At 38.3% G+C, this 15,187-nt stretch overlaps 2 protein-coding genes across 3 annotated transcripts in view; both read left to right on the top strand.

Moving 5' to 3' along the window:
* Positions 1-865, top strand: part of glis3 (GLIS family zinc finger 3) — a 37,364-nt gene extending 36,499 nt beyond the window's left edge. Inside the window, 1 exon segment of the mRNA XM_082158556.1 lies at positions 237-865. Coding sequence (XP_082014682.1) covers positions 237-361 — 125 coding nt within the window. The 3' untranslated portion in view covers positions 362-865.
* Positions 866-2,013: 1,148 nt separating this feature from the next.
* The window catches only part of rfx3 (regulatory factor X, 3 (influences HLA class II expression)), a 49,195-nt gene continuing 36,021 nt past the window's right edge, over positions 2,014-15,187 (top strand). For both annotated transcript variants that reach the window (XM_082158638.1, XM_082158640.1), the window contains exon 1: positions 2,014-2,159. The gene's annotated coding sequence lies outside the window, so the exon portion shown is untranslated. The remainder of the gene's footprint in view (positions 2,160-15,187) is intronic.

The raw sequence follows: 15,187 nt of genomic DNA on the forward strand, positions 1-15,187 counted from the left end.
AGAGCGTTACTGACAGACTGGGAAGAGAGGAGCCGCAACAATGGAGAATATGAGGAAAATAATCAACATTCAAGCAGGAAAACCTGTTCTAGTAGAGCCTGAAACAAGAAGGGCATAATATGGTCTCTTTGAGGGCCAAAGACTATTCAAGGCAAACTAGAAACCTTTTTAAAAATGTCCATTAATGTACTTTCTGAATAAAAACGTTGCTTATTATCGTGTGTTTGTGACAACAGTGTTCGACTGCCAAACCGGACCGGAGGAGTTTCTGGGAGAACCGGTGCCTTCGCTGTCGGAGGACAATTATCTTCACATCCCGAGATGCCCGAGCCGGATCTCATGCGTCTTTACTGAAGGATGAAGGTTTCCTCTCATCAACCCAAACTACTCACTCGCGATGTGTAAAGAACTTTCCTCGTGGACTCTTAATCATGGCAGAAACTGGACATTTATGCCAAACTTACACTGTAAAAATGTCAGAGCAAGTGTTTATATCTGTGCGTAAAACATCACTTTTCTTCATCATTTCCAAACATATATCTGTTGTTTCAAACCAGACAAGCTTATTTTTTGCCAAATGTTTAGCTTAAAAAGCATGTTTCCTAACACTAAATGACATGCTGTGATATTTTAAAAGGGTATAAATGTTTTAATGCCACTGTATGTACAGTGAATAAGCAAAACTATAAATATACCCCAACAACAAAATGCACTTAACACAGATTTAAAGCCATAGCGACATGTAAATATTTATGCATATGTTTGTAAAGTGTTATCTGCTAAAACAAAATCAACTTTGAACATTAAGGTTTGCATAACCTTGTTCATATCAATGTGTATTTTGGGGATAAAATGTTTAAATTCCTCCAGAATGTCAAAACATCATTGCTTTTACTTTAATACTTTGTTGTCATGCTCTAATCTCAGCAATCCGTTAACATTAAATTGAATGATTTTCCTTGGGAAAACATTGTATACAAACGTTTTTGCAAGAAAAAAAAAAGAATCTTTGTTGTATAAAGGTTTAATTTGAGGGTTACTCATTTGATTAACTATTTTTATTTATTTTTTAACTTTATTTTGATACATTTTAACAAATTACAACAAGGAACTAAACATTCCTTGACAACAACGGTGGCCCAAATAAAAGAAAATACATAAAACACTATACAATAGTAAAATTAAAGAAAATATTTTTTTCTTTTCTTATAAAACAGGGAATGAGTAAAAGTTTCACACGATCAGTTCACCCTCAGTATATACACTAACAGGTGTCCACCTCTGTGTGAACATGTCCAGTTTCAGTAGGAGTTAGGCAGTCATATGTTCCATTTTGTAAATATATATATGTTTTTCTCTTCATTGACTCATTGTTGGTGGGTGTGGCTTCATACAAAGGATGTAAAGGTTTTTCGTGCACATAGTAGGAGTATGCAAAATATATCTCTGGTTTTGACTATAAAAATCTTGGGGTATTCCTTCAAGCAAAAAAAATGCAAGGGAGTCAAAGGCTGGCTAGTAAAGGGCAGGTCTACATGCAAAATTCTCATAATCTCAATCTGATTGACTTTATTCAGCAGAATTCATCAAAAGTGAGGCTGATTATTGAGTACAAGGGAAAGTGGGTTCTGGTTTGACGCACAAGCCCCGCCCTTCTTTCCCATCTCAACATCTCAACCAGACCTGCTCTCAAAAGCCCCGCCCACTCATCGTTGGGCGCCTCCTATTGGTGGTTTACACACAGCCCACGATAATCATTTATTTTGCAATACATTCTTGCGTTCGCAGTTTCAGCCATGTTATGATCATTATTTCCTCAGTACTTTAATCAATAATAAATCAGCCGCAAATTATTTCAAAAACAGAGGCCACAAAAAGAGGCGCACGCGCGGACTCCTCCCTCCCATCACAAGCCCCGCCCCTTCACTGAACGTCACGTTCGGTTGCGCACTGAGCTTTATATATAAGCTCCGCCTCTTTCCGCAGCGTCAAGTTAGTTTACGCGGCGAGCTTTATAGCAACCGTTGCCCCGAGTTGCAGCGCCATAGTCACCGTAGTCCTGGCGACTGTAACCCACCAACAATAACAACAACAACCTCCTCCTCTCCTCTCTCCATCCTTACACCACCTTCCTCTCATCCTCATCCACACCAGTCCAGGTGAATATTTCAATATTAACATCTCGTTTCCAAAGTGTGTTGACTGTCTAACCGCTTGCGTGATGGTTGTGGCTTTGTGTTTGTGTTTGCACACCGGAGTAAATCTCCTGAGCTCGTGTTGTTTGTGAAGGTTTTACGGCTGTCGTTTTATTCTCTGACGGTTTATTCCCCGTTTCTATTGATGCGGCGCGTCCAGATGTTTCGCTCCTCATCTGCTTTATGTATTAAAACCCGAGGAGCGAACGACATCTGTCGGCGTTTGAATAGTGCTAATTGATAAATATGTGTTTAATGATGTGGAAACGCGATGAAAACGCTGTTGTATTGAAGCGCAGCATCATTTTCTCACGATGCAGGTGTTGCTAAGCGGCTAATGTTAGCATGATGAGCCCGAATGAAGCGAATCTTCATCACACTTTCGGTTTAGGAATCAAAATCACATCGTGTGTGTATTTTCGTGCTTTTAGTCGTTTAACACGATCTTCATGTTGTATATTTGAGTGGTTTTGATCGCTGGGTGTTGTTTTATCGCTAGCCTCAGACGCTCATTTGTAAACGAAACAATGCATTTTGTCTTGAGGCAGGTGTTTGGGTTTGTGTTTTCCGCTGATAAACGCTAATGGAGGATTGTAGGTGTGATTCTGCGGGGTGTAATGACACATATGAAGATTATCTGTGTGTCTTCTATTGTTATAAAGCAGGAGTTACTCTTGCTAAGCTATTGGCCCTCTGTGGTCGTGTCTCAATCATGTCGTGCTCCCTATATAGGGCATCATCATGCACCCTAAACACAGTCTCGTGGACCTGTTTTACACTAGCATCTCGGTCTATGTATGCAGCTCATTAGATGCTTGTGTTATTATTATCACACTGATTATTTGCACAGCTGTGCATAATCCACCTGTTTATTGGCAGATTCATAAATAACAATATTAGTAGGGCTGGGTATTGATTGACACGGTTCGATTTCAATTCACAAGCTTGCAATTTCTGATCTCGATTCGATATGGATTTATTTGGATTTATGTACATTTTTCCTCAAGCAAAAAAATAAATAAATCTCTCTTCTATAATGCTGTAAACTATACAGGGAGGTAAGTCCACCTATTACTATATTATTACAGGTTAAATAACTTTGTAATGCCATAATTCTGATTCTACTCCAATAGATAAACATTTAAATGCCATAAACTGGTTTTCATGAAGGATTTATTCAAACATAAATGTAATATTGATGAACAGGTTGAGAAAAAAAAATAGTGAATTTATAGTGCGTATGCTAATCAACATGCTCCTCTAGAGTTATTTATATAGTTAACTTACGTTATGGTCATTGAATGTCTTTTCTGAGGTTAATGTGGCGATACGTGACATTATATCCGCGGTTGAAACACTGATTGATGGATTATATGAGACATGATTGATTTCAGGAAGTTGTTCTGAATCTTTCATCATTTCCTTCTGGTGTTCACAGATGTTTATTTGCTGCTGTAACTAGTAGTAAAGATGAAGAGTTGATCGGTTCATCTGTCACACACATTAAACACACATTTATTCATCAATTCAGTGATGAAATGACAGGATTTGAAAGCCGAGAATGTTTCATATTAAAAGTATCAAAGCTTATTGTGATTATTGGATGGCAGGTTCAACCTTGGGATTTAAGAATCAATGTCGGATTATCAAAACGAGCATCGAGAAATCAATATTTTTTAACTCAGCTCTTCATATTAGTGTTTACCGTCACTTACTGGATGCTGGCTGGTTCAGATTCAGATTTTTTGGTGCTTCTTAGCATATTGCCGAAGTATTTATATACAAAACCAGTCACAAGGTCACATTCAATTCAATTCCAGTTACATTTTTAAGCTTTCCACTGATGTGTGGTTTGTTAGGATAGGACAATATTCGGCTGAGATACAACTATTGAAGATCTGGAATCTGAGGGTGCAAAAAAAATCGAAACATTGAGAAAATCTCCTTTAAAGTTGTTCATTTATGTTGGCGATTGTGCTGCATTCACTCACAAAAATACATGTTTTATATATTTACGGTAGGAAATTTACTAAATATCTTCATGGAACATTATCTTTACTTAATATCCTCATTATTTTTGGCATTAAAGGGTTAGTTCACCCAAAAATGAAAATTCTGTCAGTAGGCCTAATTACTCACCCTCATGTTGTTCCAACCCCGTAAGACCTTCGTTCATCTTCGGAACACAAATTAAGATATTTTTGATTAAATATGAGAGCTATAAAGACGTTATAACTTGCTGGCCCAGAAAATTTATTAAAGACATCATTAATATAGTCCAAGTGACTCCAGTGGCTCAATCTTAAGTTTATAAAGCGACGAGAATACTTTTTGTGCGCAAAACCCCCCAAAAATAACGACTTTATTCCACTATTCATTTCCTTCTCTCTGGGCCTCGAGTTATTTCACGTAGTGTTTTAACGTAGCGCGTCTGTGTTGTACGTCACACGCATCACACACATGACCCGTGTCGGCCAATAGTGAGCCTACGTGGTGATGTACAACACAGACGCGCTACGTTAAAACACTACGTGAAATAACTCGAGGCCCAGAGAGAAGGAAATGAATAGTGGAATAAAGTCGTTATTTTTGGGGGTTTTTGCGCACAAAAAGTATTCTCGTCGCTTTATAAACTTAAGATTGAGCCACTGGAGTCACTTGGACTATATTAACTATGTCTTTAATGCATTTTCTGGGCCAGCAAGTTATAGTGTCTTATGGCGCTTTTCCATTACCAGTACCAGCTCAACTCGACTCGCCTCGTCTCGGCTCGGCTCGCTTTTCGCTCCGTTTTCCATTGCAGATAGTACCTCCACAATAGTAACTGGTCGTCATAGCGCCGCCGCAGGAAACTGCCGTGACTTAATCTTTTACGCGAGACGCGCGAGATACACCCGCTACCCACACACACAGGACTATGGAGGAAATCGAGTGTATGCTGTTTTTGGATGTTTTTGTTTTTGCTGTTTTTTATTCAGGATAGGATACTCCGTCTGGCGCGTGCAATGATGACGCAGTGAATAGTGACGATTCTCTCTGACCAATCAGCAGTCTGTCGTGTTTTCACGTCACATTTTAGTATCGCCTCAGCTCGCTTAGAACCTCGCCGGAGGTGGTACGAAAAAAAGTACCTGGAAGCAGGTACAGGTACAACTTTTACACAGTGGAAAACCAAACAAAGGCGAGGCGAGTCGAGCCGAGGCGAGCTGGTACTGTGTAGTGGAAAAACACCTCAAGAAGCCTATGGAGGAGTGAGCCAGCTCTCAGATTTAATCAAAAATATCTTAATTTGTGTTCCGAAGATGAACGAAGGTCTTACGGGGTTGGAACAACATGAGGGTGAGTAATTACTGACAGAATTTTCATTTTTGGGTGAACTAACCCTTTAATGCCAAAAATCAATACATACAATGTATTGGCTATTGGTCCAGGGTCACAGAAGGGCTGTATAACTCGTATTTTAATCATGATTTCGATTTCTGTTACTCAGTTATTTAACTCTCCAGCCAGCAAAAAAACCAAAACATTTTGAACAAAAAGCGGAGAAAATTATGTTTTTTTTCTCCAAAGATTACAACGTGCGTCAAATAATCGAATCTGCCTTTTCCCCTTAGGAAGAACAAAGAATAGAGACAGAAATGAAATGAAAGTCAGGTCCAAAAGCTTTTCTGATATTTTCCTCAAGTGAAAATGATGTTGCCGCCTGAGCAGTTCGTCAGCAATTCCATGGCTCGTTACTGCTGCTTCTGTTCTCTTTAAGAAGATGTTACAGCGCCCCCTACCGTATAACAGATGGAGAGCAGGAACATTGTCAGTTATGTCAGTGTCAGGAAAGCGTCGCCTCAAATGATGGAAAACTCAGTCAGTTGCAGGGAAAGTGTTGAGCGTAATCGTCGGCGATATTTGTGACTATATTGTTTGCGATTGTGGTTTCTGAATAAATGCACTTATGTGCTACAATACAAAGTCTTTTTTGTTGTTTTATTAGAAAAGCATTAACATGGTTTAGAATTATTGCCCTTAATGCTTTTGAGGGAACCCTGGTGAAAAAAATAAAAATAAATGCTAAGTGTATACTTGCAGCCAGACTAATCACCAGTACACTTCAGGTGTGTTCATGATTAGTGAACTTGAAGTGTGCTATTTTCAAACTGCTGATTTTGTACTAAATATATTTTAGTTGTAATTAAATTGTAGTAAAGCATAACTTTAAGTGTACTTTTGTGTGCTAAATTGGAACAACTTCAAGTATACTTAGTATATGCCTGTGTAGGGACTAATTACATGCTTGATTAGTGATATTAAAGTGTTCTTTATTTGTGTTACAAGTACATTACAAATTCATTACGAGTGTCTTCGAAACATACAAGCAATATACTATTAGTGTATATATATATATTTTATATATAATATATATTTTTGCCGTTTTCACCTTTTGTTAGGATAGGGCAGTAGTTGGACAGGAAGTGAGGTGGGAGAGAGAGAGAGAGAGGACGGGATCAGGAAAGGTCCTCAAGCCGGACTCGAACTCGTGTCTCCTGAAGCACGTATCGGCACACTTGCCCGCGAAGCTAACGTGGTGTGATATATTTGAGTAAAAAGAATGGGCTCATTAATACCTTTGGCTTATTCCAAATACTACAAGTTGCACACTCTATCTTCAATAACAAATGCACATTAATAGACAAATAATACTTAACTATACTTTGTACAAAATACTAATGCATACTATAATGTATATCATTTCCAGCACACAGTTAAAATACACCTATAATATATTTTTAATAAAGTGCAAATAAATACTCTTTTAACTGATTTTTCACTTCAAGTATATTTTTAGAAAATATACTAAAGTACAATTATTTTAAAGTGTGTTAAAAGTTGTATTGTGAAAATAGGTAAAAGCAGTTTGTGTTCTCTCCTCTGCCACGTTTTTCAGATCCTGTAATCAGGGTTTGAAATCAGATATTTATCCTATAGGCTAATCAGGGGTTGAAATTATTATTTTTTTCACTCACTGGCCAATTTGGCCACTAAATTCTTAAGTTACCGGCCATTCTAGCCCAAAAAAGAAATAAACCAGATTAACTACGTCACAGCTTATAAAATTTGGATTTCATACATTAGTTTATTATTCAAAGAAAATCCTGTCATCCAACATCTCCTCCTTCCTTTATCATCCTCAACCTTTTCACCAGAAATGTGTTTTAGGTGCACAGATTAATACAGTGAACATGTAGGATGCTGGACAATAACAATGTGTTTTCTGGTAACCAAATGCTTTTTAATCTTCACTATTACTTCAATGCAAATGAACAAGCGCGCCCTTGTGTTGTGCAGTGACGTGTGTGTGTGTGTGTGTGTGTGTGTGTGTGTGTGTGTGTGTGTGTGTGTGTGTGTGTGTGTTCAAGTAAGCAGATATGAGCAGATTCTGTGCAATACGCTGTGTTTAATATATCATGATGACTCTCGAGTATTTGTGCTAAATCTGTGCAGATTTGTCTTACACAAACTTCCTCAGGGAAGAGAGTTAATATAATGAGTAATTAGCTAGAGATTTGACACGTTACCCGCCACTGTTGATTTTTACCCGCGTTCGGCGAGAGTTCATTTCATTCAAACCCTGTCTGTAATATATAGGCTAATGCAGGAGATGCTAAGAAATGCTGATCTGTGAATGAGCTTTTTCTGATGTCCTGGAGATAATGGCTCAGCGTAACCCGGCGGTTCCTGCTAGTCTGTAAGGGCCGTGTCAGTTTTAGCCTCATCCGTCTGTATTCTCTCGGCGCAGAAGTTGACGATGATGCAGAAATGTGACCTATCTTCACATATTCCAGCGCAGCAGCTGCACTAACCGCTGAGGGTTTCCTAGGATTGCATCAGGGTCCTCTGCGGGATGAAGTCGCGTCTCGCTTCCCCTGTCGTCTTCATTACGGGCCGAGGAACACGTGCTGGAGGAGACCGGAGAGAGGCAGCATGGGATAGCGCTCCATCCAACCTGATGTTACACACTGATCTCAGTGCGAGTTAAAGTTAGGGATGCACCGATATGAACATTTTGGCCGATACCGATAACCGATAATTCTTACTTGAAAGCCGATAACCGATATATTGGCCGATAAATCTAAATCCAAATTCTTATATAATTTTTGAGAGCCTGATTACAGAAACAAAAGTCTCATCATTAAAAACCACATCCCAAACACACAATTATGATGTTTTCATTATAATGTTCTGTAGCCGATATGACAGGCTTGCGCTGCACATGTTGCACTGAACCGTATTTTCCTTTTTTGAAGTGATTTCAATCATATTTCAAGCAATTCAAAATCATCATGTTGAACATCTGAAGAGTCTCAGCTGAAGGAAATACATTATTTATCAGCTTTAATATATCGGAGAAATTTTCTTATCAGGCCGATAACGTTAAAAATGAACATATATCGTCCGATACCGATATAATGACCGATATATCGTGCATACCTAGTTAAAGTTGGGGGATTGGAAACATGTGTTGCATCTTCTCTGAAAGCAATCAGAAACCATCCAACTAATGAAGTCGATCATGTTATTCCAGGTGTTTCTTTAGGTGTTATTTTCTGTCCCCCCACCCCCACCCCCACCTCCACCTATAGCCCGTTAATGCCAAACCAAGAGGGCATGATGTCAGAAACCCCCAGTTATCAGCTCACGTTACCACTTCTCTACGGTCAGGTGTGGAGTTGAGCCGGGGCCGTGCCACCTGTCCACAGTATCCGGTTGCTTTCCAATCGCTTTAAGAGATACTGATTGAGTAAATTATTCATTTCCATTTCATCTCAAGCGAAACCCATTGAGGTTCACGGCTCACGAGTGTGTGGGCGCATGCAGCTCGGGGGAAATCTACAGGTTTTAAATCAAGACTAATCAACTCTACTTTATTTTAGCTTTATTATAGTGTGTGTTTAATCTAAACCAGCCCTGGCAGGGCTAAATATAAATCCGCTACTGAGATCGCTTTGATTGTTACTGTATTCTGTACATTTGCTTCACGCTCAGTTGCTGTGTTTTTTCAGTAGCCGACTCCAGTATAAGTCTCGAGAGTTTATTAATGGTAATGTTGTCTTCTGAAGAGTTGTAGCTGTGTGAATGTGACTCTATACAGCAGTGTCCAGTCCAGCTGTTGTTAATGACCCTACAAGCTCAATTAAACCAGCAAAAAAATCTGGGAAAAACTAAACACTAAACTTACTCAAGGTGTTTATCTGACTAAAATATTTGGCAAAAAAAGGCAAACTATAGTTACAGGTTTTTTTTACAGGTATTTTACAAAGCAGTATTATACTATGGTTCTCTCTTGTTTTGCATGCATTCATAATGTCTTTGACAAAAAAATGGTGTTGCACAATTTCCTTGTTACATATGTTACATGTACTTACTGTAGTAATAACTGTAAATTATGCATAATTACATGCAATTAACCCTCAAACAAACCCTAATCCTACACTAACCCTATAGTAAGTACATGTAGTTAATTATTATTACTCAGCACTTAAATATATAATTACACTGTATTAATGACACCTTAAAATAAAGTGTAATGATACATAAACCAAATGATACAACAATAGCATAAACACAAATTCAAAGTAAAAGACGCCTCCTAATGCACCTAATGGAGATTAAAATCCCGGGATATGCATGTTATCATCACAAATAAAGCAATGCGTATACGGTGGTCTAAAGGCACATTTGACCCCTGACTCGTGGGGGGAGAGGCAGCGTTGGGCCTTTGTTCCCCTTCAGCAGCGAGTGTGCGTTTGCTGTGGGTTAAGTGGGCCACAGGGGAGCGCATGAATGAGCGGAGGTGAAGTCAGCTGGGGGGTGTTCAGACAGGTGCCTGTTTATTCACCACCACAGGGAGCAGGTGGGGTTAGGACACACAATACACGTCAGCCGGGCTTTACAGCGGACATCAGGAGCTGTGTGGACACTACACAAGATTATTAACATCATAAAAGTCTGAGGTGGAGAATTTCCTTTTTAGTTGTCGGAGATGGTCATTCATTTACTGTGCAAAACACACGGCTGTTGATGAACTGGTCACAAGTGAAACCTGTATTTAATGCATTTACTTTCACTGTTTGGGTTTGGATGAGGACATGTCACATGTTTCATAGATAGACCATAAACATGTGTCATGTGTCCAAGTGTGCTGAAATACTGGAGTTTGACTGGACCAATTTAACAACTCATTACTTTTCATTTTAAATGCATCTATTTATTTCACTATGCTAATTATGCAGTTGGTTAGTTGCATGTGATTATTTGCATTTACCGTAATATTTATTTACTGTGCCAAGTGAACAATTATTATTATTTAAATTTGTTTGCATTCCAGAGTAAATTCAAATGATTTATTACACTAATGCTAATCACACAGTTGGTTAGTGGCAGGTAATCATTTGGATTTACCATAGTATTTATTCATTCATTCACTATCAGGGTTCGACATTAAGCCTTGTCGTGCTTCAGTAGATCTATCAGTACAAAAGTTGATTGTCTGGAAAAAATTGGATTTATGATGTTGGAAATATACTGTATTCTGAAGCAATATTCTGATGTGGGCTCTGGCATGTTTAACCCGCTGGTGCTCTTCGTGTGGCGGTCAAAATGACCAATTTTTTTTATTATAGTTTCAATGAAATAAATGTACTATATTATATTTTGATCATGTTTTTTATTTAATATTTTGTATTTTTAGGGGATTTGATGCTATTAAATTATATTTCTGCAGTAGTTATTCCATTTATTCACTTTTTGAGCATAGAGCTGAAAATGAAACGTCCATCTTAAACTGAAGTAAGTCTTGAAGACCTGAGAGCACAGGCTGAAGTTTCTCCGCTGAAGTGAATACATTTAAAAAAGTGAACTTAAAAAAAAAAGTTACTGAATTTTACGTTTATTGTTATGAAAAATCCACAAAAAAACTGTTTCTGATAGGTAATAAATCCAAGTGATTATTCTAAACAAGCTGTGTTCAGAATTTGAGCTTTCAGTGAGAGCCACAGTACCAAAAGTTTCCTCTAGATTAAATTCATATCCCATTAATTTCCAATGCGCTCATTTTTGACCGTGAACAGAACACAAGTGTGTCTATATTTTTCAGGACGATTAGGAATCATGTTAGGGCTGGGCGATATGGACCAAAAGTCCTATCGCGATATATTTAGGCTGAATATCGATATACGATATATATCCCGATATTTTTTTCCGCAAAGTGAGAGAAAATTTTCAAAGTCAAAGCCAAATATGACGTCACAAGTAGTTTTATTGAAACCAACTATTTCAGTGAACAGTTGCAAAATCAAATGAATAAATAATAAACAGGTTTCTTCACCTAAGTTGGGGCTGCACGATTATGACAAAAATCTAAATTGCCAATTATTCCCTTCGAATTGTAATTGCGATTTATTAATTATGATTATCAAAGTTTACATTCAATATAGGCTATAAACAAATTTTGTGTAAACATGTTATAATTTGCCTATATATATACATACACATACATATACATATATATATATAACATAAATTGTAAGAATATGACTAATAGTAAAGACTAGTACTAATAAATAAACATTAGGCCTATGCTAAAGTTATTAAATAGCAGTCCCAAACTAGTTTTTGTTAATACAATGTTGGTATGAGCCACTACAGTCATTTAAAAATATAAAAAATAACAAAGAAAAATAGTGGCATTTTGGGGTTAATATGGAAAGAAAAAGTTACCATGGTGAATACACAATATTAACAATAACATTTGTTAACATAACATAAATGCATAACATAACAATAACATAACAAAACATGGAAACTGCTCCTGGTGAATAGAATGAAAATCATACCTGCATTACTTTTATTTCGTGTAATTTACAACGTAACGGCGTTGCATGCTCGTAGTTTCTTTTGCACTTGATCAGTAAGGCGATACAGCGCGCGCCGCCGGATTTGCGCGTGTAATTGAAGAGTGTGCGCTACGAGTACAGGATAACGGCTGACAGGACAAGAAAGTCCGTTTTTCTGAGGTGAAAAACTTTATCTCAGCGTACACTTATGTCACTGCCTGGTAGTTCCTATTGTGCTGGGTTTTCTGAAGTAGTCATGATTCGCCTCTCATAACATAACATGCTCTAAACACGCACGCAGAGTGGAAAAGGAGGCGCGGGGAGCAAGGATCACAGCGCAAATTTGAACTATATCGATATATGCGATATGGTCTAATTCCATATCGCATTTCAAAAATATATAGATATATTTTTTATATCGATATATCGCCCAGCCCTAAATCATGTCCATGATTTTATTACATTTTTTGCTCGAAAAGTGAATAAATGGATTATAACTACTGCATAAATATAATTTAGTACCATAAAATCCCCTAAAAATACAAAATATTAAATACAAATTAAAGCTGCAAGCAGTGATGAAAAGGGCCCTCGCACCCGTGTCACCGCCACCCGGCGCCTTTAGGGAAACAGAGCACAGTGGGCAGTATGTAAATATAGGAGGACTATGTTAAAGTAATTTGTATTTGCCACACTTCCTGCTACCAGCAGGTGGCGCTATTACTATAACCACATGGTCATGTGTTCAGGACAGGACTCTTATCAAACATGTGAAGTTTGGGGCAGATCGGACATTGTACGCCTGAGTTACTGCAGGCTGTCTGTGGTTGCCTAGCAACATCGGAACGGCAAGCAACATTAATATTGAACTTATATGATCATGCATATATCACCCAGAGGCTGAAATTGGGATTGCACACCTACATGTCAGGCCGCCGAGGGCACATCCTTCGACGAAAATTCAAGATCTTCGCAATTTAACGTCACAAAGGCCTTAAGAATACACTCACCAAATTTAAAGAGGATCAGATCAAAACTGTAGGAGGAGTTCGTTAAAGTACAACGTTTGGAAATGGCAAAAACTGCACAAAATCTGAGAAGTTGTTCAAAATAGCTGACTTCCTGTGGTGTTTAGGGCTACGCTCCAAGATACTTTTTTGTAGCTATTGGGTCATTACATATATGTACTAATTTTCATACCTGTACGTGAAATGTAGAGCTGGGGCAAAATGTAGGGGCAATAATTGAGCTATTTTGCCCCACACAAGTCTGAAACCCATATCACACGTACATTTTCACCACTTCTGAAGCCCGTGCAAAGTTTCATGAGTTTTCGAGCATGTTTAGGCCCTTTAAAAAAGCGATTCACTTTGAAGAAGAAGAAGAAGAAGAAGAAGAAGAAGCAAGAACAATAGGGTCCTCTCACCATCGGTGCTCGGGCCCTAATTAAAAATTTATATTTTTATAGAAGTTTTTTTTGACCAACACACCAGAGGATAAAGGACAACATACAAGTCTGTTTAACAAAGGATTGTGAGGGAAAAAAATCAATTAAGACTTAAATTCACCCAGTTAGGAGTTAATAAGTAATAGTGCTGCATCATGTTTTAAAGGTGATGCTAATAAAACACAACAGTTGATGGGGATCCGTTGTCTCTGAATAGTTTGTTGTGGATGAAGTTTGTTGACTCAGTGTGTGTGTGTGTGTGCTGGAAATGTCGGTGATTATGCGTGAGTCAGGAATGCTGGGTAATCAGACGTTAGGGCTGAGGGGGAGGTGAAGTGAACAACACCACCTGAACCCTTCAGGTAAATGAGGAGCAGAAGAAGAGGAGGTGCAGGAGGCTCTGGGGAAAGATAATTAACCTGGAGAGACCTGATCATGGAAACATGCAATCTAGTGTTTATCTGCAGCGAGAACCAGACAAACCCACGCTAACGTTCACAGGTTTCCTCACAGCAGACACGATTAAATATTAACTTCATTTATTGCTTTGGGTACGGGCAGTGTTCTCCACTCACTGACCTGCTCAGAACACACAGATAACCTCACCATCAGTGATGTGTGTTTGTGGAAGCAGAGGACTGGAAGTGACCCAGCTTGATGAAAAAAACAATATATATATATATATATATATATATATATATATATATATATATATATATATAGGTAACGACCCTCAGGGTTGTTATTACTAGTGTTTGCCAAGACGAGTATCACCATTACTAGTGCTTAAACGGCTAGCATTAAAGGGGTGGTATAATGCCCTCTTCACAAGATGTAAAATAAGTCTCTGATGTCCCCAGAGTGTGTGTGTGAAGTTTTAGCTCAAAATACCCAGGGCCTGAATTTCATTTTGGAAAATGGGGGGGGGGGGGGGAAATCCCCCCTTAGGTGATTCTTATGGGGGGGGGAATTTAAAATTTGAGGGGGGAGTTTAGACTTTTTTTTAAATTACATTTATCTCGCCTAAATGTATGCTCACTCATTGCATTTTTACAATGGGGTAATTTTGTTCTTAAGAATTTACACAACACAAGGAAGCTTGATTTCAATCTTTAAATTAAATTGAAACATTTACATTTACATTTAGTCATTTAGCAGACGCTTTTATCCAAAGCGACTTACAAATTAGGACTAAATTGACTAAAGCGAGTCATCGTGAAGAGGCAAAAAACAACAACAACGCAAGAAGTGCTCAAAATACGAAGTTCAGGTATTATTCAGAGTAGCATAAGCCTGATAAGTGATGTTTCAAAGGGAAAGGAATTTTTATTTTTATTTTTATTTTTTTATGAGGTTAAGTGCTCACGGAAGAGATTGGTTTTCAGCTGTCTTTTGAATGTTGTCAGGGATTCTGCATTCCGGATGAGGGTGGGGAGAGTGTTCCACCAGCATGGAACTGTGAATGAGAATGTTCTGGAAAGTGATTTTGTGGCTTTCTGTGATGGAACCACGAGACGTCGCTCGTTGACCGATCGTAGGTGTCTGGTAGGGATGTAGACTCGTAGGAGTGAGTGAAAGTAGGAGGAGCTGAGCCTGTGATAGATCTGTAAGCAAGCGTCAGTGCCTTGAACTTGATGCGAGCAGCGAGAGGTAGCCAG

The sequence above is a fragment of the Leuciscus leuciscus genome (genome assembly GCF_965113295.1).
Source record: "Leuciscus leuciscus genome assembly, chromosome: 24".
Classification (NCBI taxonomy): domain Eukaryota; kingdom Metazoa; phylum Chordata; class Actinopteri; order Cypriniformes; family Leuciscidae; genus Leuciscus; species Leuciscus leuciscus.